Source organism: Lagenorhynchus albirostris, chromosome 8 (genome assembly GCF_949774975.1).
Source record: "Lagenorhynchus albirostris chromosome 8, mLagAlb1.1, whole genome shotgun sequence".
In the NCBI taxonomy this organism is placed as follows: Eukaryota; Metazoa; Chordata; class Mammalia; order Artiodactyla; family Delphinidae; genus Lagenorhynchus; species Lagenorhynchus albirostris.
In genome coordinates, this window is record NC_083102.1 from 69,990,872 (window position 1) to 70,016,085 (window position 25,214).

At 34.6% G+C, this 25,214-nt stretch overlaps 1 protein-coding gene across 2 annotated transcripts in view; it reads right to left on the minus strand.

Annotated features, from left to right (window-relative positions):
- Positions 1-25,214, minus strand: part of SNX13 (sorting nexin 13) — a 138,397-nt gene that overhangs the window by 24,897 nt on the left and 88,286 nt on the right. The window contains exons 16-20 of one of the 2 annotated variants that reach the window (XM_060157121.1): positions 22,569-22,606; positions 18,348-18,417; positions 14,123-14,295; positions 4,533-4,640; positions 2,504-2,614 (exon numbers count right to left, since the gene is read on the minus strand). In XM_060157121.1, the coding sequence (XP_060013104.1) occupies positions 2,504-2,614; positions 4,533-4,640; positions 14,123-14,295; positions 18,348-18,417; positions 22,569-22,606 (500 nt within the window). The remainder of the gene's footprint in view (positions 1-2,503; positions 2,615-4,532; positions 4,641-14,122; positions 14,296-18,347; positions 18,418-22,568; positions 22,607-25,214) is intronic. The other variant, XM_060157122.1, reaches the window with a different exon arrangement.

Below are 25,214 nucleotides of genomic sequence, written 5' to 3' on the forward strand. Positions count from 1 at the left end.
CTTTATTGAACAACGTACTTACCCTTTTGTTCCACTACCTTTTGCCATTTTTCAGGCAACTTCATAATTCCGTCTTCCCAAAACTTTTTATCTTTTTGAGCAAAGAACTGTTCCAGGTGACTTTTACAGTCTTCCAGGGAATTGAAATTTTTTCCATTAAGAGAATTTTGTAATGATCTAAATAAATGGAAATCTGAAGGGGCAGATGAATCAGAATTTCCCAGCCAAGCCGTAACAGTTTTTGCCTGGTCATCAAAGAAACATGCGGTCTTGCGTTATCCTCATGGAAGATTATGCATTTCCTGTTGACTAATTCTGGACGCTCTTTGTCAAATGCTGCTTTCAGGTGGTCTAACTGGGAGCAGTACTTGTTGGAATTAATCGTTTGGTTTTCTGGAAGGAGCTCCTAATAGAGGATTCCCTTCCAATCCCTCCATATACACAACATGACCTTCTTTGGATGAAAACCGGCCTTTAGTTAGTTGGTGGTGGTTCATTTCACTTGCCCCACCATCTCTTCTGTTCCACATTATTGTACAGTATCCACTTTTCATGCCCATCACAATTTGTTTTAAAAACGGAACATTTTCGTTGCGTTCAAGTAGAGAATCACACACGGAAATATGGTCAAGAGGGTTTCTTTCTCTTAACTTATGTGGAACCCAAACATCAAAGCAGTTAACATAACCAAGCTGGTGCAAATGATTTTCAGTGCTTGATTTAGATATTTTGAGTGTGCCAGCTATCTCCCACATGGTTCAACGTCGACTGCTCTCAATTAATGTCTCAATTTGATAGCTATCAACTTCAATTGCTCTAACCAACCCGACTGTGGAGCATTGTCCAGCGAGAAATCTCCAGAACGAAACTTCACAAACCACTTCTGACCCATTTAGTCACAGCACTTTCTCCATACACTGCACAAATCTTTATTTGCGTTTCAGTTGTGTTTTTACCTTTCTTGAAATAATAAAGCATAATATGCAAGAAGTGCTATTTTTCTTCCCTCTTTAATATTAAAATGGCTACACAAAAATTTACCAATTTTGATGTTTTTTTTAATGCACGCCGATATGACAGTTGTCACAATACAATCTAACAAACTTGTTTTGAATGAAGTTAAAGACAACTAAGCACTACTAGAGCCATCTTATGGAAAAAACAAGCTTTTTGGCCTACCCATTACATATATACATGCACAACTGCTGGTTGGTAAAAAAGACATTGTCTACATTTAATATAATGCTTCTTTTATCTCAAAAAGCTCTTATCAATTTATTAGTTTATCTTAAAATTGATACAACCTTGAGAGAAGATAAGGTAAACATAAAAAAGATGGAATACTGAAATGCATCTCTATTGACAATAAAGCCATTTAGAGCTGGAATTTAAACTCAATCACTTCAATCACAAAATATAAAGATAAGTCCACCATATTTTTTTCCTACCATTATAAGGTACATAACCTGGAATTTCTTATTAAAATAAAACATTCCACTTAGAAATGTTAACATTCACTTGGATGTTAAACCGTAGTATCCTTGAGAAATCACATGAAGTTCTTATGCTTACAGTTGTTAATCTTACTTATTTTGTACCAATTCCTTAATCTTTTTTAAGCAAGTTAGCCTTTTTAGAAGAACGAGTGGTGGGGAAGTCTTTTACTTTTAATTTTCATTTTGAAATAATTTCAGACTTTTAAGAAGTTGCAAAAATAATCCACAGAATTCCCACTTCCAGCTTTCCCAACTGCTGCTACAGCTCCTGCTACTACTGTTACTACTTCTAAGAGCCAACGTTTATTCAGACAGGCACTGTAATACATAGATTATCTCATTTGATCCATACATGCTCTACACTGAGGATTAACACCTTCAATCTTTAGAAAATTAAAAGCCCAGAAGGTTAAGTAACATTTTGCAGGACACAGCTAATAAGTGGCAGAACAGGAATTTGAACCAAAGGTTGCCTGATTCCAATGTTTGTGTTCTCACCCAGTGAGCCTATCTTGCCCAATTTGAGCAGTAAATCATTTATTGCCTTAAGCTAGCATCTTAATAGGTCTTGTGTCCCCAGAATTTTAAACAATAAATATTTCACTCAAAAGGCACAAATACTTTCAGGAACATATCCTATTTAACATTTTTCTTATCCTTACTCCAAATAAAAGACATTTCCTCCCAATAAGAAGTAGCTCCTACTCAAGCTAACGAAAGCTGTGACCTGTCTTAGGCCAACTCTCCTTACTGTATCATTTCAAAAGCTTTTTTTTTCTTGCAAGCTTTTGCTACATTTTAATCAATATGTAAAGACAGGAGTTTGTATTTATTAGATACACTTCAATAGTAGGCTTAATAAAGCATAGAAGATAAACATGCCAAGGAGCATTTAATAAAGTTTTCTAGTTTTAAAACATACACACAAATACAAATTTATCTTCTTTTATTAAAAACAAAGTATGAAAACAGACCTATAAAGAAAACCAATGCAATGGTCTGCTTACCTTACGAGCAAAATCCCCTTTCCCTTTACTGTAGGCTTTGTTCTCAAGGAAATCATACACATAGTGAGCCAAAGCTGGGGATGCTTTCATCATTTCAGGAGTTAACAGTAACTAACAGGAAAAGAAAAGAGGTATCTTATATTGATAGTATACTGAAAATTAACTATTATTTATAATTTCATCTGCTAGAAAGTTAAGAATGTATAGTAAAAATGTTATTTTTTAAAAAAAATTTTAACACATTTTTCTATCTACCTATCTACCTGCCTATCTATCTATCTATTTTGGCTGTGCCACGCGGCATGTGGGATCTTAGTTCCCTAACTAGGAATCGAACCCACACCCCCTGCAGTGGAATCACGGAGTCGTAACCACAAGACGGCCACGGAATTCCCCCAAATGTTATTTACTATTCCATTTTCAGGTTTTATAGCTTATACTAAGAAGACCCACCATCAGTAAACTGTTATGTTTTTCACATTCTAATTTTAAAGTTAACATTAATAGAAAGTACATAAAATAATTCAAATTTTTTTAAGTATTAGAAGGCCCAAAACAAAGTATTGCTTTTACACTGTTAATGATACAGTCTAACATTCTAGCTTAATCTCTTCAATTAAAGATGTTTTGACATATTGAGATCATTACCTAAGAAGTAGACAGTATAGCCACAATTAAAATACATATTTATGGCCCCAGATTTGGAAGAAACGTGCTTATGTTCTAAATTTTATAAATAACTGATACAGATTTTAATGCAACTCAAGTTAATACATTTTAAAAAATCAAAATGTTTGACAAGAGTCATATAAATGATTTCAGATATTTAGCCTTAAGCCAGAAGACAAAGGTGAGTAATAGTAGATGTATATGTTTTTCCTACCCTTTCAGTAAATTATAATGCCATGGAATTACAATTATGGTTATAAACAAACCCAATTAAACCTATAAATGTTTAAGAGAGAGAAACCTTCCAAACAAAATATCAAGTACAGTATTAGCTAAGTTTCACTAAATATAATACTAAGACATGGTCGGCAAATTTTTCCTGTAAAGGTGCATATAATAATTATTTTAGGTTTTGTGATGCATGGAGTCTGCTGCAACTACTCAACTCTGCTGTAGTAGTGTAAAAGCAGTCATAGACAGCAGTAAACTAAATGGGTGGCTGTGTTCTAATAATAAAATAAACTCTTAATAAAACAGGCGGCAGGCTGGATATGGTCTGCTGGCTGGAATTTGCTGACCCCTGTTCTAAAGAGAGAAGTGGGGAGCTAATAGATGAGAAAAGTTTATAAATCATTCATTACTATAAAAAACCATAAAGTGATACTATTAAAATCTGGCATTTGGGTACCCAGGTCTAAAACAAAGTTATTTCTGATAGTCCCAACGGCTTATGCAGTACGTAACCTATGAGACACGTTTTATTATCCCATTATTCCAGAAGAGAAATCTACATGCTTAGCATGCTACACTTCTGAAAAGTCCCTTGGATCTATTCCTCTCTTGAATTATCCTGTAATTTTTAGAAGCTTTAGAATCATTCTGGACCATGGCAGGCAGCTATTCACTTTATCTGAGAATAAAAATCTATACAGGGGACTATATTTAATACCATGTAATAAGCCATATGGAAAAGAAAAAAAAAATCTACTAGCTTTGGATACATCATGAAGAGCAACTATTTACTGAACTGGTAACATTTAACTGTCTGCTGTAAAATACCTAGACTTCCTAGACTTTACAGTAGTGTAGAATGGATGTGTGCCTGCCGGTGTGTGTGTATATTCATCCAAACCTGAAGAAGCAAAATTCCTAGCACTGAGTGTCCAGAAAACTTCTAAGTTAATAAACAAACAGAGAAATAATATTTATAAATTACTGAGCAGATTGCATGTCACATCTCAGCACCTCAAAAGTGGCTGCTATCCCACTATTATAGTACAAACATTCTCTAATAAAGAAATCAGTTATATTTCTATGCTATATTGAAATGAAAATCTATGGGTAATAATAATGAACTTACCTGCAAATATGCATTTAGATCCTTTTTTCTCTTTTCTAAAAAATCTCTATCCATATTATTAAAAGTCTTTTTACCGGGAAGCTTTAATATGCTTGACAGATTTTCAAACTAGAAAACAAAATACATTCAGTAATCTTAATTTTTTTTTCAAAAACAGAAAAGTATTTTCCAACTGACAATTTCTCTCCATATCAAAAGCATCTAGAACAGATTCTGCAATATATTAAGCCAAAACCAGGAAATATAAAATACTGTCCAAATATGTCCAAACCACAGTTCGAATGTTATTTATTATAAAGAAGTTATTTTCTAAGAATGACAAACATGGATTGCTGATGAAGATGGGTGATATCCACATGGAGTTTCATTTTATACTCTCTCTGATTTTAAGATTGTTCAAAAGTTTCATAACAAAAGGTTTTAAAAAATATTTTGCTATTCAATTGGCTAAAAAGAACTTATGATACAGTACTGAATACTCTATTATTATTTGTAAATTATGTCTTTAATATTATTAAAATTAATAATAAACGTAAAAAAATATTTTGTTTAACAACGCTTTAACTTGTGAATAAAGTATTAGCCAGTAAATTTTTAATAATTAAAGTTGTGAGTTCCTGGTTTGGTAAAAAAAACTCAAAGAAATATTTTATATGGATGACTTCAAATCAGTTAATCACTGTAATAGCTAATTATTAAAGGAATAAAAAGCAAATTTCAAAACAGATTACAGCTATATCATAACTCTCTATATACAAACAGTACAACACATACTTTTACATGAAACTGCATGAAAAATAAACTCATAGATAACTAAGAAAAAACAAATTAAAAGCTATCAAGTATGTATCTTATCTTTGTAAAGCCACAAACAAAAAAAACTAAGTGTACATACTTGAAATCTAGCATTTACAGACTCCACCTTCAAAAGTCCAGATATGTAGGAATCTACTGTGCCTTGATGAAGCACAGATTTTAACCACACTAGCTGCTAACAAAGTGGAAGAGCAAAGTCACTGAGCAAAGAATTGTGCTTGGCCAGCAATACCTAGTATCTAAAACTTGAATGAGCAGCCTCATTGCTTTTCCTTTGTGATACACATTCAGAAGTGCAACAAACTTTCTAAAACCATTCTTTGTTTAAAAACAACAAGGCTTCTGTAAAGAAAACTCATTCCTGGTGCAGAGATTAAAAAAAAGAGGAAATGAAAAGGTGTAGGATAATTTTCATCCCTAAACTGGAAGATTCTGATAAATTATTAAATGGAATGGCAGATCAGATGGTCGCTTGGAGCTATAATGAGAACAAGTTCATTACATGTTAATGCATGAAACTTAAAAGCAGTTCTTTCGCCCTAGCCAAGGCGAAAAAAAAAAAAGGGGGCGAGGGGGAGGTCATTTACAGCAGCGGTCCCCAACCTTTTTGGCACCAGGGACCAGTTTCACAGAAGACAATTTTTCCACAGACCAGGGTGGGGTGGATGGGGGTATAGTTCAGGCGGTAATGCAAGCGATAGGGAGCAGCAGATGAAACTTCACTCCCTTGCCCTCTGCTCACCTCCTGCTGTGCGGCCCAGTCGCAGACCAATAGTGATCTGCGGCCTGGGGGATGGGGACACCTGATTTACAGGGCAAATGTTATGCTGTAGTAATAGTCACAAGTTTGGTGGTTCACAAAATATTACAATGGGTCAACAATGAATGAATGTACAATATAGAGTACCTGGTTTTATGAATTAATTTTTTTAAAAATGACACCTTATAGAAGTACATTTACAGTTTTCAAGGTGTCCTAAAAGATATTTAGTTTCCTAGAATAGGACTTATCCATGGTATCTTAAACTACTGACTCAATTTTATAGAATGCATAGTTTATTCAGGCATTACCAGTATGTTTTATTCCCTCAAAAATCGTATGTTGAAACCTTAACCCCCAATACTTCAGAATGTGGCTGTATTTGGAGACAGGGCCTTTAGAGAGGTAGTTAAATCAAATCAAAGCCCTTATAAGAGGGAATTTGGACATACAAAAAGACACAAAGGATGCGAGCACACAAAGAAAAAGTCATATGAGGCCACATCAAGAAGGGGGCCATCTGAAAGACAAGGAGACATGCCTTAAGAGAAACCAAACTTGCCAACACCTTGATCTTGGACTTCTAGCTCCCAGAACTATGGAAAAATAAATTTCTGCTGTTTAAGCTACTCAGTCTATGTTATTTTGTTATGGCAGCCCTAGCAAACTAATACACCAAGGCAATATAACAGTACTCAGCAAAACAACAATTTATTTCCAAAACTTTAAAACATTAAAACTTATTAATAAAAAATTAAATGTAACAGTTATTTTGTTAGAGTCTAAATTAATCAAACTCCTCTTAAAATTATCTGTCTGGAACAGAAAAAAATTACAAGTATTCACAGAAAGAAAATTTCGTATTATACCAAATTCCCATAAATATGCAAATAAATAAAAAAGAGATATATGTGCTGTTTTTTACAATGTATATCTTAATTTAATTTTACTTTTTTAACATCTTTATTGGACTATAATTGCTTTACACTGGTGTGTTAGTTTCTGCTTTATAACAAAGTGAATCAGCTATACATATACATATATCCCCATATCCCTTCCCTTTTGCATTTCCCTCCCATCTTCCCTATCCCACCCCTCTAGGCGGTCACAAAGCACGGAGCTGATCTCCCTGTGCTATACAGCTTCTTCCCACTAGCTATCAGTTTTACATTTGGTAGTGTATATATGTACATGCCACTCTCTCATTTTGTCCCAGCTTTCCCTTCCCCCTCCCCGTGTCCTCAAGTCCATTCTCTAGTAGGTCTGTGTCTTTATTCCTGTCCGGTCCCTAGGTTCTTCATGACCAATTTTTTTTTGTTTGTTTTTAGATTCCATATATATGTGTAAGCATATGGTATTTGCTTTTCTCTTTCTGACTTACTTGACTCTGTATGACAGACTCTAGGTCCATCCACCTCACTACAAATAACTCAATTTCGTGTCTTTTTATGGCTGAGTAATATTCCATTGTATATATGTGTCACATCTTTTTTATCCATTCATCTGTTGATGGACACTTAGGTTGCTTCCATGTCCTGGCTATTGTAAATAAGGCTGCAATGAACATTGTGGTACATGACTATTTTTGAATTACGGTTTTCTCAGGGTATATGCCCAGTACTGGGATTGCTGGGTTGTATGGTAGTTCTAATTTTAGTTTTTTAAGGAAACTCCATACTGTGCCCCAGTATGTATCAATTTATATACATATGTATCAATTTACATACATATCAATTTACATACATATGTATCAATTTACATTCCCATCAATAGTGCAAGAAGGCTCCCTTTTCTCCACACCCTCTCCAGCATTTACTGTTTGTAGATTTTTTGATGATGGTCATTCTGACCGGTGTGAGGTGATACCTCATTGTAGTTTTCATTTGCATTTCTCTAATGATTAGTGATGTTGAGCTCCCTTTCATGTGTTTGTTGGCAATCTGTATATCTTCTTTGGGGAAATGTCTGTTTAGGTCTTCTGCCCATTTTTGGATTGGGTTATTTGTTTTCTTGATACTGAGCTGCATGAGCTGGTTGTAAATTTTGGGAATTAACCCTTTGTCAGTTGGTTCACTTGCAAATATTTTCTCCCGTTCTAAGGGCTGTCTTTTGGTCTTGTTTATGGTTTCCTTTGCTGTGCAAAAGCTTTTAAGTTTCATGAGGTCCCACTTGTATATTTTTGTTTTTATTTCCATTTCTCTAGGAGGTGGGTCAAAAAGGATCTTGCTCTAATTTATGTCACAGAGTGTTCTGCCTATGTTTTCCTCTAACAGTTTTATAGTGTCTGGTCTTACATTTAGGTCTTAAATCCATTTTGAGTTTATCTTTCTGTATGGAATTAGGGAGTGTTCTAATTTCATTCTTTTACATATACCTGTCCAGTTTTCCCAGCACCACTTATTGAAGAGGCTCTCTTTTCTCCACTGTACATTCTTGCCTCCTTTATCAAACATAAGGTGACCATATGCGTGTGCGTTTATCTCTGGGCTTTCTACACTGCTCCATTGACCTACCTTTCTGTTTTTGTGCCAGTACCATACCGTCTTGATTGCTGTAGCTTTGTAGTATAGTCTGAAGTCCGGGAGCCTTATCCTCCAGCTCCGTTTTTCGTTCTCAAGACTGCTTTGTCTATTCGGGGTCTTCTGTGTTTCCACACATATTGTGAAACTTTTTGTCCTAGTTCTGTAAAAAAATGCCATTGTAGTTGGATAGGGATTGCATTGAATCTGTAGATTGCTTTGGGTAGTAGTCATTTTCACAATGCTGATTCTTCCAATCCAAGCACATGGTATATCTCTCCATCTATTTGTACCATCTTTACCAACCATTTCTTTCATCAGTGTCTTATAATTTTCTGCATACAGGTCTTTTGTCTCCTTAAGTAGGTTTATTCCTAGGTATTTTATTCTTTTTGTTGCAATGGTAAACGGGAGTGTTTTCTTGATTTCACTTTCAGATTTTTCATCATTAGTGTATAGGAATGCCAGAGATTCCTGTGCATTAATTTTGTATCCTGCTACTTTACCAAATTCATTGATTAGCTCTAGTAGTTTTCTGGTAGCATCTTTAGCATTCTCTATGTATAGTATCATGTCATCTGCAAACAGTGACAGCTTTACTTCTTCTTTTCCGATTTGGATTCCTTTTATTTCCTTTTCTTCTCTGATTGCTGTGGCTAGAACTTCCAAAACTATGGTGAATTAAGAGTGGTGAGAGTGGCCAACCTTGTCTTCTTCCTGATCTTAGTGGAAATGCTTTCAGTTTTTCACCATTGAGGATGATGTTGGCTGTGGGTTTGTCATATATGGCCTTTATTATGTTGAGGAAAGTTCCCTCTATGCCTACTTGCTGCAGGGTTTTTATCATAAATGGGTGTTGAATTTTGTCAAAAGCTTTCTCTGCATCTATTGAGATGATCATATGGTTTTTCTCCTTCAGTTTGTTAATATGGTTTATCACATTAATTGAATTGCATATTTTGAAGAATCCTTGCATTCCTGGAATAAACCCCACTTGGTCATGTTGTATGGTCCTTTTAATGTGCTGTTGGATTCTGTTTGCTAGTATTTTGTTGAGGGTTTTTGCATCTATGTTCATCAGTGATATTGGCCTGTAGTTTTCTTTCTTTGTGACATCCTTGTCTGGTTTTGGTATCAAGGTGATGGTGGCCTCGTAGAATGAATTTGGGAGAGTTCATCCCTCTGCTATAATTTGGAAGAGTTTGAGAAGGACAGGTGTTAGCTCATCTCTAAATGTTTGATAGAATTCGCCTGTGAAGCCATCTGGTCCTGGGCGTTTGTTTGTGGGAAGATTTTTAATCACAGTTTCAATTTCAGTGCTTGTGATTGGTCTGTTCATATTTTCTATTTCTTTCTGATTCAGTTTTGGCAGATTGTGCATTTCTAAGAATTTGTCCATTTCTTCCAGGTTGTCCATTTTATTGGCATAGAGTTGCTTGTAGTAATCTCTCATGATCTTTTGTATTTCTGCAGTGTCAGTTGTTACTTCTCCTTTTTCATTTCTAATTCTACTGATTTGAGTCTTCTCCCTTTTTTCTTGATGACTCTGGATAACGGTTTATCAATTTTGTTTCTCTTCTCAAAGAACCAGCTTTTAGTTTTATTGATCTTTCCTACTGTTTCCTTCATTTCTTTCTCATTTATTTCTGATCTGAAATTTATGATTTCTTTCTTGTGGGTCGCCTGTAGACAGCATATATACCAGGTCTTGTTTTTGTACCCATTCAGCCAGTCTATGTCTTTTGGTTGGAGCATTTAATCCATTTACATTTAAGGTAGTTATCAACATATATGTTCCTATTACCATTTTCTTAATTGCTTTGGGTTAGTTATTGTAGGTCTTTTCCTTGTCTGTGTTTTCTGCCTAGAGAAGTTCCTTTAGCATTTGCTGTAAAGCTGATTTGGTGGTACTGAATTCTCTTAGCTTTTGCTTGTCTGTAAAGGTTTTAATTTCTCCATTGAATCTTAATGAATCCTTGCTGGGTAGAGTAATCATTGTAGGTTTTTCCCTTTCATCACTTTAAATATGTCCTGCCTCTCTCTTCTGGCTTGCAGACTTTCTGCTGGAAGGTCAGCTGTTAACCTCATGGGGATTTCCTTGTATGTTATTTTTCCCCTGTTGCTTTTTTTTCTTTTGTGGTACACGGGCCTCTCACTGCTGCGGCCCCTCCCGCTGTGGAGCACAGGTTCTGGACGCGCAGGCCCAGCAGCCACGGCTCACGGGCCCAGCCGCTCTGCGGCATGTGGGATCCTCCCGGACTGGGGCACAAACCCGGCAGGCTGCACCGGCAGGCTGACTCCCAACCACTGCGCCACCAGGGAAGCCCCCTTGCTGCTTTTAATGTTTTTTCTTTGTATTTAATTTTTGATAGTTTGATTAATATGTGTCTTGGCGTGTTTCTCCTTGGGTTTATCCTGTATAGGCTTCTGTGCTTCCTGGACTTGATTGACTATTTCCTTTCCCATATTAGGGAAGTTTTCAACTATAATGTCTTCAAATATTTTCTCAGTCCCTTCCTTTTTCTCTTCTTCTTCTGGGACCCCTATAATTCGAATGTTGGTGCGTTTAATGTTGTCCCAGAGGTCTCTGAGACTGTCCTCAGTTCTTTTCATTCTTTGTTCTGTATTCTGCTCTGTGGTAGTTTTTTCCACTATGTTATCTTCCAGGTCACTTATCCGTTCTTCTCCCTCAGTTATTCTGCTATTGATTCCTTCTAGAGAATTTTTAATTTCATTTATTGTGTTGTTCGTCATTGTTTGTTTGACCTTTAGTTCTTCTAGGTCCTTGTTAAATGTTTCTTGTATTTTCTCCATTCTATTTCCAAGTTTTTGGATCATCTTTACTATCATTACTCTGAACTTTTTTTCAGGTAGACTGCCTATTTCCTCTTCATTTGTTTGGTCTGGTGGGTTTTTATTTGCTCCTTCATCTGCTGTGTGTTTCTCTGTCTGCTCATTTTGCTTAACTTACTGTGTTTGGGGTCTCCTTTTCGCACGATGCAGGTTCACAGTTCTCATTTTTGGTTTCTGCCCCCAGTGGGTAAGGTTGGTTTGGTGGGTTGTGTAGGCTTCCTGGTGAGGGCACTGGTGACTCTGTTCTGGTGGATGCGGCTGGATCTTGTCTCTCTGGTGGGCAGGACTGTGTCTGGTGGTGTGTTTTGGGGTCTGTGTGACCTTATTATGATTTTAGGCAGCCTCTCTACTAATGGGAGGGGTTGTGCTCCTGTCTTGCTAGTTGTTTGGCATAGGGTGTCCAGCACTGTAGATTGCTGGTCGTTGAGTGGAGCAGGGTCTTAGCGTTGAGATGGAGATCTCTGGGAGAGCTTTCACCATTTGATAGTACATGGAGCCAGGAGTTCTTGGTGGACCAATGTCCTGAACTCGGCTCTCCCACCTCAGAGGCACAGGCCTGACACCCAGCCAGAGAACGAAGACCCTGTCAGCCACACGGTCTGTTCCAGGCTGTTTTTGGTGCAGGTGACAGAATGGAGTACAAGAGAGATGAGATCCTTGCCTCAGGGAGCTCACGGTCTCATGGGCAAGATGGATAGGAAAATCTGGAATACAAGACAGTGGAGAAGGGAAGTTCTCAAACTCAGGAGATGAGCCTCTTGGTTACTTAAATCGAGCTCTGAGAAGCAGTGGCAGGCTGGCATGTGATCTGGGAGGAACGTAGGACATGAGTAGCACCGGTGATGTTCTAAGCCAGGCCAGGGGTCGGAAGACGTTTTTAGATTGCTGGTTTGTTGTAAAAGGATATAACTCAAAAACAGCCAGATGGACGTGATGAATAAGGCAAGATATGGAAAAGGGCATGGAGCATCGATGCCCTGTCTGAGCGTACCACGTGTTTGCCAACCCAGAAGCTCTGAGCTATGTGATTTTAAAACAATATGAAACAGGTAATAATATAAAAAGTAAATAAAGCAATTATTTCTTCAACGTGGGGCAGAAAATTCTTTCACCTGTGCAAACAAATCAAGCTAAACATGAAGAAAAGATCTATTCAACAAGAACAACAGAACAGTTATGTCCAAAATTAGTAATTTCCTTATGAATATATAAAAACAGTCCAGTTAATATGGGCTCAAAAGTGTTTAGAGACCAGGCTTAACCTGGTCTCTAAACACTTTTGAGCTATTAATAGTTTATCTCACTCTATTCACGAAGTACTTTAATGAGATTATCATGGTGGCAACCATATATTTTCCACTACCCTAATTGAAAAATATACTCTCTGGGGCTTCCCTGGTGGCGCAGCGGTTGAGAGTTTGCCTGCCGATGCAGGGGACACGGGTTCGTGCCCCAGTCTGGGAAGATCCCACATGCTGCAGAGCGGCTGGGCCCATGAGCCATGGCCCCTGAGCCTGCACGTCCGGAGCCTGTGCTCTGCAATGGCAGAGGCCACAACAGTGAGAGGCCCGCATATAACAACAACAACAACAACAAAATATATATATATATATACTTTCTGATTACTTAAGTAGTAAACTGTCATTTCAAAGCTTGAGTCCACCCAATCAAATGTCACCATTAATTATTATTATTTTATTGGCTTAATAATAATTGTTTATTTTAAAACCCTGAAAGAAGGATTCTCATGACTTAAAATAAATGTCACAGAACACCTATTCCAATTTATCCTGTGATAAGTTATTTTGTTCTAAGTTAAAAAGAAAAGAATATTTAATAAAAAATAAAACAGAGAGGGCTTCCCTGGTGGCGCAGTGGTTGAGAGTCCACCTGCCGATGCAGGGGACACGGGTTCGTGCCTCGGTCTGGGAAGATCCCACATGCTGCGGAGCGGCTGGGCCCGTGAGCCATGGCCGCTGAGCCTGCGCATCCAGAGCCTGTGCTCCGCAACGGGAGAAGCCACAACAGTCAGAGGCCCACGTACCGCAAAAAATAAAATAAAAATAAAATAAAACAGAGAAATAGTTTGTTTACATTCGTTATGTTTAAGAGTCCTCATACTTCTATGAAACAAGAGGGTTATATTTGTTAAGAATTAAAAACATTATTTGGTTAATGTTAAACTTAATTTAGATTTTGGTTCTTCATAACTTAATGGATCAAGGATTTAACTGTTAACACTTGGAAAAGGACGCCATTTTAAATAACCATAGTTTTAAATTATACTGCCAAAAATAAAACCACCAAATGTCCAGTGATCCCCATCCCTACTTTAAACCAAACCCAAATACCTCTGCAAAGCACAGCACATACACACACTCTTAATATCAGAAATATACACTTATTCTAATTTTCCAAGGTATACCACTGATACTTCATCACTAGTCCACAATGGTTAAGACTGGTTAAAATTTGATTGGTTAAATGCGCAAAATCATTATAACATTCATGTTGCTTATAAAAAAATTCTTACCTTATTTACTTAGCTTTGGTCAATACCTTAGCATCCCTCAGAGCTATTTAGAATCAAACATGGAATCAGGAAACAATGTAAAGTACACAAACTTTAAAAACCTCATTACCTGTTCAGTGATCCTCATGTGGAAGTCGTGGAAGTCACTATAACGACGGTAGGTTTTCCACATCTCCTCACTGTTTAGACTGCGCCGGTGTACAGTGATGGCATATAATGCGTATGTCTTGCCATGATCATTACAAACGCCTGCCACAGCATATGGGTCATAGTCAGCATATACTAGTCATTTAAAACAAAATGAAAAGGAACAAAAGACACAGAAAGGAGGAAGATGAAGAACAAAAACAAACAAAAAGGACAACATGAAATGAAGAAGAATTTGAAATGACAGACTGAGACGAAAGGATGTCACCAAAGGATAAAATAGATTCCCATCCTCTGTACTCACATCCATAATGCGTTATATATGATGGCTACATTACAAAATGATCTACAAGTTTATGATGATACTGCCAACCACACAGTGATGTCTACTTTGGACTCTCTTCCCAATGAGCTTTTATTTATTATCAGTTATGATAACACAGTACCACCTCATACTATAGTATTAGAGTCTCTTAAATTTAATAGAAGAAAAACAACAGAAACAAAATAATAACCTCTGTACTAGCCTTCACTATTCAGCTCTAACTCGATAGCTTTTTAACTGAACAGCAAGCAAAAGCTATAGGATAAGACCTATCTTCTCTTTTGGCAAATCTCTTTCTTGTTTAAAATATTCAACAATTTACAAGTGTAATTTATGCTGAAGACTGTTCTAAATAGTTATTTTCCTACTTAATTGACACAAACCATCCAAGCCAGGTAGTCTCAAAAATCAAAACCTATTCCTATTCTGTACTAATCTTAAGTAAAAAGACATATTTTGAATCATTTTGTCTTTCTCATGTTCCATTTTTTCCCTCTGTGTTGTATTCTATTCTAGATCATCTCTTCAGGTCTCTAAAAGTTTATCAGTCTCCACTCATTTGTACCTGGTCTGTTTCTTAATTCAGCCACTCACCTTAATTTCAATAAGTAATTTTTTTTACTTCTATAATTTCATATGGTTCTTCTTTTATAGTGTGGTATTCTTGCCTCGTTTTATCTCTACAAATATTTTTAACATACTCTTGGGCTAGGAAACCCTGTGGTACACAACCACTTCAGGATGGCTGAATCTAGACACACCAATATCGCGATACAAGACAGGCTTTCAATTTCATATGGGTGATAGATACCATTCCCAACCACAACCTTGACATTCTTTGTTCTTTCCTTTGACAGTAGGCTAAGTTCTGGTTCCTCTTTCACATCAAGCCACCTCTGTGACTCTGGGCTTTATGCAAATGACTGTGTTCCAGCTTCTCCTTGCCTTAGCCCATCCTGCCTCTTCTAAACTTGAGGGCATGAAAATGCTGTCAAAATCAAGACAGCAGTCTTCACGCTCCTATAAGCTCCTTGGCTTCAATTCCTCTTCATTTCCCTAAATTTGCTTTTCCTCATGGTCTATTACACCTGTAGATTTCCCCTTTTAGCTATTTTTATTCTGTTGTTTTCAGCCCTTAGATGTGTGGGAAGCAAGATTTCCCACAGCAGTTTAGACTACCATGTTGACCAGAAGTATAAACTGCTCTTCTAATAATAGATTATACTGATCCATAATTACAAAAAAAAAAAGTGGCCAAGCTTTGGAGCTGACTAAATATTTGTATTTTGTATATAATTAGGCAAAGAAGGGTCTGTGCAGCTTCTTAGTAAATTATTTTAATAATATAATAGCTACAAATCTATACTGGCAAACGTAGTTGGACAGGAACCTCTCCCAGCCTTTCATTAAAATTTTTCTAAGATTTGCACTTTCTATTCAAAATTGTCCTTCATTCCCTTACCATCTAATATCAGTGTTCCTGACTTGACAAAATAGAAGACTAGGGATAGACCTGGGTCATCTTGCTGTCAGAGGCTTTAACTCTAATATTCACTGTTCACCTCTTTCAAATATCCTTCACTCGGAGGAACAAAGTGTACAGCAATTTTTCGACTATGTGGAACAAAGTGTACAGCAATTTTTCATCACCCAAGAGAACCACCATCACTCAACAGAGTTAGCAAGGCAACAAGGGAATGGATTCACCTGTTGTGTTCAAGATACGTTTGGGAAAGGATAATAGGAAGCAGGGGCCAATTAGGCAGCAAACCATAACCAATTAGGAGTTAATAAGAACAAGGAGAATAGCAAGAAATAGAAAAGGGAAGAAGAAAGGAACGTAAGAAAGCATTCTAAAAAAGAATGATCAGATTTGTCACAAATTGATAGGCAAGGGAGATCATGACTAGGATGCATGCACAATAGGAAGAATAATGGGGCTATTATAAGAAGCACTAAGACAGAAAGGTAATTTGATTTTAAAAGATAATGAGGTTACATATATTTTGAGATGATGGTGAGATATTATAGTGGAAATAACAGGTTTTGTTTGCATTAGGACAATGTTACTACTCATAACAGGTGATGTGCAACCTCTTCGTTCCTAATCCATAGCCAGACAAGGAACTAGGATCAGAATATAAATAAATCTCATCACTAAACACATTGCCTAACGTAGCCAGTATTTTTTAAAACAAGATTTCTCAGTGAAGAAGCCAGTACACTGTAGTCTATGGATCACTCCTTAAATAGCATTGGACTCTTAAGTTCTACTTCCCATCATACAGATGTTAAGGACATGGGATCCAGACTCAAAGAGACTCTGAAGCCCAACTCATAAAAGAAATCTTTATTGAACAAACACTAATATATAATGCCCACCATGTAATTACGAATACAGTTAATTAGTCCCATAACAATCCTATGAGGCAAGTATTATTATTATTATCATTAATATTCCATTTTACAGATGGGGAAATTGAGATACAGAGATGTTAAGGAACTCATCCAAGTTCACCCAACTATTAGGTAGAAGAGCTGGTGTTTGAACCTAAGCAATTTGGACAAAAAGCTGTGCTCTTAACCACTATACTATGCTGCCCCTTTAGTGTTTATACATAAATTTGTCTGACAGAAATTACAATTTATTAAAAATGCTTAGTATTATGCTTCCGTATCTTTTAAGAAGCTAATAAATACTTGTTGAATGAATGGACAAAGCAGCTAGAAAACTAGAACCCTCAGAGAAGAGAAAGATCCACATAAGAAATATGGACATTAGTATCTTCTTCTACACACAAAAGTTTAAGGACTTGAAGAAAGAAATAAAAGGACAAATTCTAAATGTTGCACTTTAACAAAGGCTTTCATATTTCGAAGACAACTCAACAAAGAAGATAGTTTTTTAAAAGAATTTTAAAATTTTAAGGAAGGAAAAAGTGAGACAAATGTATCAAAAGCTAGAAAGAAACGCAACTAGACCCTCTGGTTTTATTGACAACAACGTATGCACCAACTATTTGGAAAAGATAAAGGAAAAACTGAAAAAGCAATTATAGATAACTTATTACAGAAATCTGGCAGAAAACACAATGGAAAATTAGACTCCAGCTCCAGTGAAAAGAAAACAAGATCTTAAAAAAATAGATGCAAATGATCTTTTTAAAACTACACTTGTACTATTAAATCTCTTTCCAAATTATCTAAATTATAAGTATGAAATTGAACTCAGGTATTTATCTGTACGTTTATACTTCAGTATGTAATGTGACAAACACACTCCTATATTGTAGGAATACTGAGAAGCCAAATAAGAAAATCGGCATTGGCATTATCTAATAACCCAATAACAATGATGGAAATTGATTTTTTTCCTCAGTTCACTAGCCACTTTGCACATATGCTGATTCAGTCATGAATCTCACCTCATCCAAGCATTTGTTGAACTTCTATAAACTCCTATACCAAAAAGCTTCATTTATCCAGATATCTAATCTGACTTTGCATGTATGAAAACAAATATTAAACTAAAATCTGCCCCAAGACAATTTAATAAGAATTATGCAGACAATTATCAGCTAGACTCAAAGAAAAAGAAGACTGGTTTCAAAGTTTATTAGCCATGACAAAATGCTTAAAATTTAACCTTTTTCAAACGATAACAGTGACAACCTTAAAGAAAGGAAACACCCATGTAATAAACATCATAGAATTTAATGAAGAACATGTTACAGAAAAAAAGTAATTTGAAAACATGACTACAGAACACAAAAATGATTTATAAAAATAAATGTGGAAAATAATGTAGGAGTAGTAATAGTCAATAGTTTTTAAGTAATAATTAAACCATGAAGTCTCTTACCAGTGTCTGAAATGTAAGCATGAAGTTGTACTGAGTCATCAGAAGACACATTTGAAAGGTCATCTAAAGACTGGGTGATGGAGGGGGGGAATCAGAACACAAAATTGTTAAATTTTACAGGAAAAAAAAATGTTAAAGAATTCTACATCATATATAACATTACTCATCTTTGCCCTATGTAAGCTTTATATTATTTGTATCTTTCCCCCCCAAACAATAATCCTCTTTATTTATACTAATAGGAGAGAGAGAACCTAAGATTAAGAAACTATAAAACAAAGTAATTTAGTAATCAACTTAATACATCAGATTATTTCTTCCTTCATTACCTGTCCACATACTATAATTTGCTTCTTCTCAATTATATATATTCAATACATGGCAAAAAAAAAAATGTGGATAAAAATAAGCAGACATATTCTTAAATCAACATTTCAATTTTAATGCTGAAATATACTAGAGCCAACTTTGTATTCTTTAACTTAACACTGTTGTTAACTTAGAAATAGTTTTAGTTAATTTAGATTCCTTATCTATAAAATGAGAACAATCGTACCTACATCAAAGGGTTATGTGAGGACTAAAGGAAAAGACATGTAAAACATTTAGAAAACTGCCTAACATAAAAAATGTTAGCCATTATTATGATTACTCACTAAATGAAGTGAATCCACAGTTTAAGATATTTTAAATAATTTTCAAAAATTATTCCATAAACAAAAAGTATTACTGATCGATTCAGAATAAATCTTTTGTAACTATGGACTTTAGCTCTAAACTTAAAACTTTTTTGCTACATATCCATACACCCACACATACAAAGAAGGGAACATAACGCATATAATGAAGGCAGACTGTATGGAAAAGAATTAACACAACAGACTTGAAGTTGCTCTCGTTAGAAAGGACTGCTTTCAAGGTTGGCCCTTGGACAATATCTGGGAAGTCAGATTTAGAAAAAGTTCCCTCCATTCCCTAACTGCTAAGAGTGGCTCACTCTACGTAACTATCTGTACAAACAATGTGGTTTATGCTGAATACCTGCTTTCCTTCTGGGAGTCATTTTAGTATATGCTAGGCAGAGGGTGTCTGTGTGATCCACCTCCAATAAAAACCCTGGGCACTTAGTATCAGATGAGCCTTCCTGGTGGCAACATTTCACACATGTTGTCATATTCACTGCTGGTGAAATTAAGTCTGTCCTATGTGACTTCCATGGAAAAGGATTCTTGGAAACTTGTGCCTGGTTTTCTCTGAACTTTGCCCCATGCACCTTTTCCCTTTCTTGATTTTGCTTTATATCCTTTTGCTGTAATAAATTCTAGCCATGAGTATGACTATGCCGGGACCTGTGAGTCCTCTTAGTAAATCAATAAACATAGGAGTGGTCTTGGGGACCTATAACACACAGACATTATATGATTCAGACATATTTTACACTTAGAAAACCATAGGATTGAATGAACTTTGGAGTATTAATGTGATATTACCGGTTATTACTAAGAGTCATCTAAATGACTTAAATGAAGCCATGCATATGACACAAAGCCATTTAAATTAAGCAATTACAGTCTAAGAAGAAAGCCAAAATTCTACCTACTAAAGACTGATCATCAGGAGAAGCAAAATTTGATAATTCCATACAGATTAACCACAAATCAAGTGGGAGAACCATTCAATTAAATTAGGTCTAGTCCAGGCTTCACCACTGATACCTTAAGAGACTTTAGCCATATCAACTAGTCTTTCCTGTTTCTCAGTTTTCCCAATGTTATAATGGTGTAATACCTGTTCTACAATTCTATCAGGATATAAAGTGAATGAAAATACTTTGAAGAGATATAGAATGCACTTATTTTTTTAAGTGCTCACCTGACCTACAATAAAACATTTTGACAGAAACAGCACAACTTTTGTTTTAGTATTATTTTTACATGAAAGATAGAAGCCCCAGAGGAAATGGAATATTCTACAAAATTTAAGATTGTTATCTACTGTAATCTTCTTCTAATTACAAGCTAGCACCAAGAATATAAAACAATCACCTTTTTCAAAAAAAACATCATTATTATTGGTAACCTTCCCTTGCAGGTAACATTTAAAAAGCTAAATGCCGCTTACTTATTACTTTAAACACGTTAGCATCTTATATACTATGCAACCCAGAAGTTGTTGAAAAACTCTGTATAATATATAAGTGTCTTTTTAGCACATTTAAAATATGCAAGTAATATTATTTTCATTAAATATGATTAAAAAATCCAATGAGATATCTCTTAACCATTAGTCACAGTTACAATGCATATGTAACTATCAACTAGACTACATAAAGTTACAACTGGTGAAATAATAACTACAGAACTACATTGTGATTTAGAACTGTAAGTATTGATTAGTCATAGAAAACTGTGATTTCAAAACAAGTGCATTAATGCTGTCCTGAAATAAAATCAGTTTGTAAAGTAATTCTTGGGTTAAGATTCTTGAATTCCTTACCAAAAAAAAAAAAAAAGTTCTTTTTTTTAACACTATGCTAAGATAAAAACCAAAAATTCTAATTTACTATGATAATCAATTGAGCAAACACAACTACAATGGCACTTCTAAAAATGTTTATAATTTATGTGTCAGTTTCAATCACAAAATGAGTAAACCACGACATTAAATATTTTCTTTGCTTAGTATACTGGAATAAACTATTATGATCTAGTTTATAATTTTAATACAATTAATAAATGTTATCTTCATCAAACATGAAAAATATCTGATGGTTTTTAAAACAATTCTTTATAATCTTAAACTATTTTTTAAAATGCAGCTATTCATTAAAATCTATGTATTAAAAAAATAGAATTGAAAACAGTCTAGCTACTTAAAAGCTTAGATTTAACAGATGTGAAAACCAAAAAACTGTAAGTCACTGACCTCAAGTGTGACCTTTTTCAATCCACACTGTTCTGGTTTATATCACTATGTGATAAAAGGGATCTCTTTTACAAAAAAGCATTTATTCCCAATAGGGAATGAAGAAAAAAAATATTTTTTACTACTGTTCAAACACTTGTACAAGCACTACAAAGGTGAATATTAAAAAATTTCAAACCAAGGAAAAGTTTCATCACATTTGGAAACTTTCTATATAATGGGCATTATATTGCTAACACTCTTCATTCTCTAGGACCTATTCCTTTTCATTATAACTCTGTGGAATATGAGAAGTAAATGGTAATGATACCAAATAATTTAGGAAAACATTTAAAATGTTACTAAATATATGACATAACGCTATGGCTGATTTGCTTTAGTGTTTTGTTAAAGGTTATACGTTGCACAATAATAGAACATTTATACAATAAAGTAATTTTAGAAATAAATGTAGTAGTGAGGAACATAAGACAATGGACCTCTAAACTATTTAGCTATCACAAAAAGTTTGAAAGAAAATGTGTTGTAGGTAGAAGGAAAAACAAAGCAAACAATCTCCGCCCATCCCCCACAAATTCTGGACTGAAACTTTCACAGAACACTAATATTTCTTTCCAGCAGCATTTTATAAAATAAGGTATTCAATGGCAAGGATGGATATATAAAAGAACTGAAATGTTCATTGTTTCACACTTCACCTTGAATATATGAAATGTCAATGACAGTTTATATGCTAAAAACATGTCATTCTTAAACCTGTAATCATAGAATACAGTTGCTTAATTCTTGTAAAACCCTCTAAGCTTAAAAAAAGGGTTTTTTTACAATAACTTGAATCTTTTATAGTGTAGACTTTAAAGAAATATCTTTTAAGTTTTCAGATATCCCAACTAATTTTATATCTCTTTTCTAAATACAAGAAGAAAAAACTAATTCCAGTGTAAACATTTATATGTCACAAATTTACTGCCCATCATAGCACTGATCAGAGTCATTTTCAAATATTAAATACTGGGGTTGAAAATAATAAAATCATTTTTTATCACCTGCAACTAAATCATTCAGGTGTGGCTTAAGCACATTTTTTAAAATGAAAAAAAATTTCATGTCATTTTTAAGTTCTAATTAACAGATCCCTTATTTGTGAATTCAATATTTCTTTAAAAGCATAACAACTTCTTACAAAGGATGACTTGGGGACTTCTAATAAATCATTTATTTACATATGTTAAGGCTCAGTCTTTCACATTGTTTTCAGGCCACTTTATTAATTAAAGTACTCATAACAGTACTTACCAAATTTATGCTTCCTGTAGGAGACCCATTAAAAGATTCTGTGAGAAGGGAAATTCAACTTAGTATACAGTAAAAAAACTTTTGAAACTGCTTTATCTATCTAAGGTTCAAACACCAAGAACAAAAGTCACACAAGCCAAGATATAACAAAACAGTAAATTGTGGTACACTATTCCCAAACACCTATTCCCATTGTTTTCCAAGCCAGATATTTCAGTGAAAATAGTTATGTACCTAAGTTGCTCCTCCCCCCAAAAAAAGGTATTTATGTACAGGAAAGCAATTATTATATATTTTATTCTCACAGTATCATATTAAGTTGTCTAATACAATGTAGATATGAGGTAAACACTGCAGATTGAAGTCCACTAGGAAATGTCAGAGGTATTTTGCTATTTCTGTCCCACTGGATTAATATTACAAATAAAATTATTCTTTAATATGAAGGATAAATAGATTGACTTTTAATATATCTATAAAGTCTACTTATTCTTGGTTGATCTGGATCAAAAATATTCAAAATCTAGATTCTTAAATGAATATACAATTAATAGAACAAAAGATACATAAAATCCCATGTGTAATGTCATTTAATTAAAAAGCAACTAAAATTATTTTTAAAAATTAACGTTCGAGACTAAGTGAATTATTAAAATTAACATCTTTCCCTCAGAATTTTAGTCTATATCTGAGCAAATTAGGTTACCAATTAAGATATCCCTCTGTTAAAAACACAAATGAATATATGGTAAAGCAATATTCATAAACAGTTTAAAGTTAATGTATGGCTTGTAGCCCTTAAGAGATTATTTATAATTTGGATCTCTAGATGGGTCTTCAAAGGAAATTTCTATTACTCTTGAAATAGGCAGTTGGTGTTGCTTTCCAACTTCAACAACTCTAAATGCCCAAGAACACTTCTCGGTTCCTCAAAACTTTGGTCACAAAAATAGGAAATCCCACCTAGGATTACCCCTTGGTTAACAGCAAGGTGAAAATTAAAATGAGTAAACAAACAGTTCTCTAACCTCCTTATTCAATTATATGCCTCCTACCTCCTTCTGTGGTCTGCCCACCTCTTAAGTCTTCCCACCAAAGACATGTCAAATTAAAAGAGAAACTAGGAGCAAAACAAGGCATAGTTTACTTTCTTGATCAATAATAAGATCCAGAAATAGAGTCTAAAGCCAATCTAGGTCCACATTTAATCAAAACTTTAATAACTGGTTATTAATATTAGAAAACAAAAGAAACTATTGTTTGACATGATGAGAAAAACGTGACTGCAATTAAAATTTAAAACAGCACAATTTAAATATTTTTAAAAGGCTGTGAAAGTATGTAGGAAAAAATACTCTTAAAATAATTGAAAGCTGAACTAACTAAAGAAGGCAATTACGAACAAAGAAAGAGAAAAGGAAAAAAGGGGAGGAGAGGAGGACAGAGAGCATGGGTTAGCACGCCATCCAGCCACCTACCTACCTACCTACAGAAGTCTAGTTAAATAGGAATGAAATTTCTTCCACAGCAAAGAAAAACCACCAGCAAATACTATTACACATGGTAAGATTTGACCCACTAATTCTGTGCTCAGTTTAGGCTGCATTTTCTTAAAATCAGCTACATATTAAACACTAGATTAGGTAATTATTTCAAAATGTCTAAAAAGTAGCCAAAACTTCAGGACTTTAAAAAATACACAAAGTGCCAGGAAGCTTAATTTGAAAAGTCAGACAATGAATTTATAACCAGAAGATTTAACAAAGGCCTATTTTTAATTAAACAGTCTTATAAAGACAAGAAAATCATAAGCATCACTATTTGAAAAAGTTGTCACAAGTGCCTAAAACCTAAACACTGACAAAGATAATATACCTAACTGCCATTTTTAATAATAATGTTTCATATTATACCCATCATTCCACATACTTTTTCAAATCATTTCAAAAAAGGGTTAGGCAATTTCTCAGTTATAAAATATATAAAAGCTCATCAATTACGACACAGAATGTTAAAAAGCAATGTCCTAGAAAGACGAAAGAGAGATATATATACACTAATTCCAAACTACAATCAATGATTCTGGTGTGAGGGACTACTCAATGACTGATATATAATAGAAGTACATTTACTTCAGATCAAAACTAGTTGCAGAAAAAAAACTTTTAAGCTACTCTGTGTTTTAAATAAGTATGAGGTTTTGAGAAGTTTGAGACAACATAAATAATTTGCTTCCATTAGTTGCATACAAGACAAATATAAATGGAAGCTAAAAGTCAATTTAGAAGAATTTGAAGTTCTTACACTATAGGATCAAAACCTACTCCCAGAGAATATATTGTTACTGTCATCATTATATAATATTTAGACACTCATATATTAGCTGATTATGATTCAATTTATCCTCTTTCATTCTGGGTCAGATAGCAAATCTGTTTCACAATACTAAGGAAACTTCTAAAGTAGACAAAATCAACAATAAAAACATTTTAAATAGTCCTTTCTGGAAGTAGAGTTCCTACTGCAAATTTCATAGCAGCTATGCAAAAGATTTTTCAAGAGACAGTAAATAGATATACTATATAACATACTTGAGGTACACTGAATTTTACTATTCATCTCCCACAGAAGTGCTCTTAAAAAAAA